Source organism: Neodiprion virginianus, chromosome 4 (genome assembly GCF_021901495.1).
Source record: "Neodiprion virginianus isolate iyNeoVirg1 chromosome 4, iyNeoVirg1.1, whole genome shotgun sequence".
Lineage (NCBI taxonomy): Eukaryota > Metazoa > Arthropoda > Insecta > Hymenoptera > Diprionidae > Neodiprion > Neodiprion virginianus.
Window position 1 is genome coordinate 38,340,622 of NC_060880.1, and position 6,451 is coordinate 38,347,072.

Consider the following 6,451-nt stretch of genomic DNA (forward strand, 5'->3'; position numbering starts at 1 on the left):
CCGACATTTTTTGTTTTATATAGGTACGTTTCTTTTTTTTCAGTTTTTTTTTTTTTTTTTTTCTTCATTTTACTTCACCAATTAACGACAAATGAGTGTATGATTCTGGATTTATATGTATAGAAGAATAAAAGAATTCATTTTGTTGCCGGTATACATATATATAAGGGAAATGTTTTACACGAGTTGGGTGTGTACCACCTGCTTATACAATATACATTATTTTTGGATACCACAGTTACTCCGGATACTATATTTTGGCTATCGCAATTCTTGCGATAATTCGTTGTTGGTTCGTTCAACTTATACGGGTATAACGTAAAAGCGATCTTTTCAAAGTCTTGTTTAACTGAATAGTGGAAGAACAATTTTTAAAGACGAGAGAAGAAAAAAAAAAAAAAAAAATTAAAGTACCCACAGCAAACTGTGCGGAAGAGGGAGAGAGAAAAGCATTCGATAAGAATACAAACGTTCTGATTTAACGTAACGTTATCTCGGATATAATTTTTATCAGAACCAATGAAGAGATCTTGAATTCGAATCGTTCGATATAAAATGACGATAGTGTAATAAGGTTGATTTTCACACTGCATCACGTGTTGACAAGCACGAATTTCCACGAATTCAATGACGCGATGATATATACATACATATATGGGGCATTCCATGACATGTCGATCAAGATTCTACATCGATGTCTCAGATTGGCTTTACAAATTTTCGTATGAAAGTACGTGACAAAAAACGCAATCGCAGTTTTTCCAGAATATTTTTAAACCAGCGTATCTGAAGTGTGGTTTAAAAACTGGAAAAGAATCCGTCAATTTCTAAGATATGAAAAAATTCAAAAAAATCATATAAAATGTAAATAAATTTTGACAACTATTAAAATATGGAGATTTCATAACTTCTAGAGGTAAGCAACAAAGATGATTTACAAAAAAAAATTTATATAATTTTTCACACTAGAATGAACATAAAAGCTCATTGTAATACGGGCCAAAAAGTATCTATTCAGAGAGACACTATAATAAGCTTTCACATTAATTTTTATGTCAAAAATGCAATCCAATAATAACGAAATTTTTTTTCTTTCATTTTTCACATTTATCGTTTGAAGTTTCAAAATCTCTATCTTCTCGAAGGTAACAAAAATTTTGTTCATTTTTTATAATATTTTTCTGTTTTTTGTCAGATCTTAGAACGTGGTTTACTTATTTACTTTTTTTTTTTCAAGTTTTGAAATTATATATCAGATACGCTGGGTCGAAAGAATGCGGAAAAAAATCGCGATCGCGTTTTTCGCCGTGTAGTTTCGTACAAAAAATTGTAAAGCCGATCTGGGACATCAACGTAGAATCTTGATCGAGATATCATGGAATACCCCATATATATATATATATATATATATATATATATATATATATATATATATATATATATATATATATATATATATATATATATATATATATATATATATATATATATATATATATATATATATATATATATATATATATATATATATATACACAGGTGCATGCCTCGTTACGGTTGATAACGTTAAATGCCGAGGAGGATGATCAATATTGCATATCTGTTTTCAAGAGGCGATCTATCCGGAACGATCGAGGAGTTCTGATCGCATGCGGGTATCGATAACAGCTGAGCACAGTGAGCACGTATCAAGATTTTATACCGGCTTGCGAACACGCCACGTGACCTAAGACACGATGACACATTGGCAAACACCCGATCGTCGACGATTATGTATTATCTATAAATATAATAAATATAATAAATAATAAAATAAAATAAATAAATGACGAGAAGCAAAAAAAAAAATATGTATACAACGATAATATACCGAGGAATGACTGAGTGAGAGAATGATAAAATAGAAAGTAAAAATAATATCGTACTAGACGTATCGTCGGTCAATCTTCGGCGTGTTGTGTTCAGTTTTGAAAATTTAAAATTATAACACGCCCGAACCACACGAGGACAAGATCAAGCTTTTACACTTTACTTTGGCGGTTGGATCTTTGTATTATTTCATTTTTATTTACTTCTTTCTTTTCTCTAATTAATCGGAGAAGCGAAAATTGACAATGAAAATGACGCGCCACATCAAAGTGGCACGGCTTTCGAGCCATCTGACTGAGTATTATAGTAAATCTGCGCAGGGTTAGTTAGAACGGAGCAGCCGTGAGACTGGGAGAAGAAATCCCCGGAGATTATCGGACATGCGGGTCTTCCTCGTGTTAAAAGGCGAACACCCCGCGTCCCTCGGGCTTTTCCAAAGTCGTTCGATATATCCGTATGGAAATTGGCCTTTCTTTTTTTATTTTTTATTTTTTTTTTTGCCAATCAGTCGGCACGATACTTTACGACGAGAAGAAGTACGACGGTACAATAACGGTAAAAAGATCGCTCGATCCGATCTAGAAATTGGAAAACCCAATTTTTACAACCCAATTCAGAAGACGTTTGAACGATTGATAAAATTTTTTAAAATATCTTTCGTCGGTTTCAACGTTGATTTTAGGTTAAAAAGTTAAGGTAAATACAAACGTTTTTTTTTTTTAGATAGATACAATCAAGATTCGACGAGCGAAACTGAAATTAGTCATCCTGGATTTTTAATTAAAACATAGATATCCATGAATTCACTTGAGGCAATTGTTTGGATAATATCTATTCACGAGGAAAGATGAACAAAAATTCACCGAAATTAGACAAACGAAGCGGATCTGGCATTATTTAAATGAGCCAAGCAATACGAGTGTGACCTTTTAAAAATTGCCAACAAGTAAAGTTAATTTACTTTAATTTGAAAATTTGAATTATTTTTTTTTTTTTTTTTTATAATGAGTGCAGATACTTGTAATAAAAGCCTGATGATATATTCAACTCCAGTTTCACCTTTCAAACCTTGATTTCATCATTTCTCGATTCAACTAATTTTCACACCAAATTCCATAGATGTTGAACGGAGAAATATCTCCTATAACAGCAGTGGAACTGATTGTGGGTTTAGAATTCTTGACTCGTTAACAAAAATTGAAATTATTCAAAATATAGAAATCAAGGACGGCGATAAAGGAATTTAAAAAATTAACGAAAATAGAAAAAATATTCCCAACATTCAATTCTACGGTTGTTTTTCGGAGCTGGGTTGAAGTTCCGAATTTGAAAAGATTCCAGATTACTTGGTCGGAAACCCGACGGCTCAAAGTTCCGAAATGAAAGGTATCGAAAATTCAAGTTACGATACAGCAAAATTCCAAAAAATAAAGTTTTGACGGAGTAAAAATCGGAAAATTAAAATACACTCACACAGCGAAAAACCGAAAATCAGAATGACCAGGAATTCCGAAGGCAAAAAATATCGATAATCCAAAACAAAGAGAGATCAAAGTGGCAAAAATTTCACCCAGCCAGAAATTCGCATAACCGAAAATCTTCGATCATTCGGAATTTCGATGTTTCAGTTTTTTTTAAATTTCCTCATTTTCACACTTTCGGTCCTTTGATTTTGGAAATTTGGCGCTTTCGTTACTTTAACGACTCGAAATTTCAACCTCGCCTCTGATTATCGTTCCGTTTTTGAGAAATTTGCAAAGCGGAAAATAAATTCCATAGACGACGGTTTTGGCCTGATATAAAGGAGTAATTTTTTTCCCCAAGGCGATGCTCGATCACCGGCATAAGGTTAATCATCATCGTCTCGGTTGTCGCCTCGCCGCAGGCAGCGCCGTACAATAAAATCGGTGCTTGATACCCGAGACTCTGAATCTATGTCTGCGAGAGCCGATGTCGTGCGACTTGCGAGTGTGATTCGCAACCGGATACGAGGATTAACTAGGGATAAATATATATACATGTTGTATAGGCGTTGATCAGCGTCGTTAGAGGGAGGGTACAAAAGTCAGGGTATCAAGAGCGTGACGCGTGTGTGAAATTCTTTCGCATCGTTCGCTTTCATTTTTCGAACGAGAGTGAGAAAAGCAAGATTTAAAAAAAGAAAAAAGAAATTAATAAAAACAAAAAAATAAAAACAATAATAAAACGAAGAAGAGAACAAAGAACAATGAAATAAATCGAGTAGGAAAGAATAATATTGCGCTTTTTGGGTCCTTCGTTTTTTACTACGTATTTTAGCAGCGAGGAAATAGGAAAAAAGATTGCGATTTTTGGGTTAGTGGTTGAAATTTTTTTTTTTTTTAAATCGTAAATTAAAAGACTTACGTTTGGCACCGAGTAGCTGTTGTAATTTCCCGAACTGACCGTCGGCTCGCATTGTTTGTTTTTGAAGGCCCTGTAATTCTCCCTCAGCTGCTTGCCGTACTGCAACAAAGCAGCACACCACTACATGATCGAGGGTGCGCCAATCGAACACGCTCAAAAACACACAATCATATTTTCTTAATTCAGACTGATTGTCAGGCGAAAGTACGCCCGGACGACATTGTAAAGGGAAATACGAGTAGAACGAAGCAGAGAGAAACAATAGAATAAAATAAAGAACAAAATTGTTGAAGGAAGAAAGAGGAAAATAAATCAACGAGGCGAAAAATGTTGAGAACCGTGAAGAAATGGCGAATATTAACAGAATAAAGAAAAGTACGCGAAAAACAAAAGGATAAAAGTATAGAAAAGTAAGACAATTGTACATGCAGGTCTTGGATTTTTAATGGCATGAAATTTTTTTTTTTCAAATTCGAAAACTAGGGAACGATTCGGAGGAGAGAAAAAAATTTAAAGATGAAAATAGATTCGTAACGCTTTTGGCTACTTGTCGTATGATAGGATGGTGTAAACAATATAGAATTTTCAAATGTGCAAAAAAAATGCATCTATACAATTGACAGAATTTCGGAACGTAGAAAAAGTCGAGAAGTATAAGAAAAATCGTAATACAGCCGAAATATAGAACAGTCAGAATAATTATAGAAATCCCGACGATTCCGCACTTCGGTTTTTGATTTGTCAAAACATTCACCATTCTGTTTTTCGACTTTTTCCGTTAGCAAATACTGCAGTAATATGAAAATAATACAAAAGTTCTGATAATTTACGTTAAAATACGTTAGCTTTCCCTTATTTTGACTTATCCATATAACAAGATTTTACGTTTTCAAATTTTGCGAATCAAATTATCGCCCTTTGAAAAATTCGACACCGCGAAGTTCAACATTTTCATCCCGACGCCACGTATTTCTTGAAATCACAGCAAAAATTTCAGCCGTCGAAGCACAAAATCTTTCACTCCAACAGCAAAGGTTTCGCAGCAAGCACAGCCAAGTGGAGTTTCCGATGTAGTCAAACCGCTGCGCTGGTTAGGCTAGCAAAATTCTAGCCGTTGTGAATAAAATTTCTTTTACCGCGTCTGTATTAACGTTAAAATTTGCCGGTTCAGCGAATTATTTATCTGCCAATCACCGCCCGTAACTTATCCAACCTCCGGGTTCGTTTCAGGGGTTGAAAAGGTGGCCTGGAAGTTTGGAATATCGACCGATCTAGCGCCTGTCACCCAGTAACACGTTCAGCAGCGCCCCCCCAGGGTGACTGATGCTAGACGAAAGGCTAGAATTGGTGCTTTCGGTGAAAGGATTTTCTTTTCCTATTCAGACCGGCGAACGAGGGGCAAAGAACGCGCGAATTCTTCCGTACCGCGATTTTGGTGAATTTTCTATTTCCGTCGTAGGGTCGTGAATATTCAGGGACGTTTCTAGGGGTGCGCGAACACTCCCGTAGGGTAAATATATTGAAAATTCATCGAGTCATCCTTTGATCCCGACCTCAAACCTGGACCCTGACCTTGACCTTTTGCACGCCCGGGAATCTCCGAGTAGGCTGAGAGAGACCGATTTTACGAGGTACCTGCGTAAGGGACCGAGAAAATTAACGGCCTTTCTACCGGCTGGAAGTTGGCTGGTAATTAATCCGTAGAAGTGACAGAATTTTCGTGGGTTGAACGTGGCTTTCCTGCGGGCGAGAAAACGGAGCCGCGGTAAAGGCGGGGCGAATATCCCGAAACTTCTCGCTTCTTGTACGTCGACCAAGAAAACGTGGGTAATGAAGGAGGAAGAAGAGAAGAAGAAGAAGAAGAAGATGATGACGTCGAGGAAGAGGCGGAAGTCGTTCTTCTCTCCACTCTATACAACCGCCACTGGTAAGCTACCTTCGGATACTTTCGAACAAGAAGATAAAAAATGACTTTCACCTCCCCCCCCTCAAGCTGCTACACCTTATTACTCGTGAGAATAAGCCAACTGAAAACTACCATATTTCACGGTGAAAGTTTTCCGAAATACGGGACAACTGCAAAACTTGCATAAGTCAAAAGTTTCGCCAAAGTTGGATAGTTATTGCACTGTGGCCTTTGGTTCCGAAGGACTTCTTCGTGACTTCAATCGACTTGATACTACCACCGGGTCATTAC

At 36.3% G+C, this 6,451-nt stretch overlaps 1 protein-coding gene across 9 annotated transcripts in view; it reads right to left on the reverse strand.

The window, feature by feature from the left end:
* The window catches only part of LOC124302140 (growth factor receptor-bound protein 14-like), a 304,566-nt gene that overhangs the window by 34,725 nt on the left and 263,390 nt on the right, over window positions 1-6,451 (reverse strand). For 7 of the 9 annotated variants that reach the window (XM_046757964.1, XM_046757963.1, XM_046757962.1 and 4 more), the window contains one exon: window positions 4,255-4,374. In XM_046757964.1, coding sequence (XP_046613920.1) covers window positions 4,255-4,374 — 120 coding nt within the window. The remainder of the gene's footprint in view (window positions 1-4,254; window positions 4,375-6,451) is intronic. The other 2 variants (XM_046757960.1, XM_046757959.1) reach the window with 2 other exon arrangements.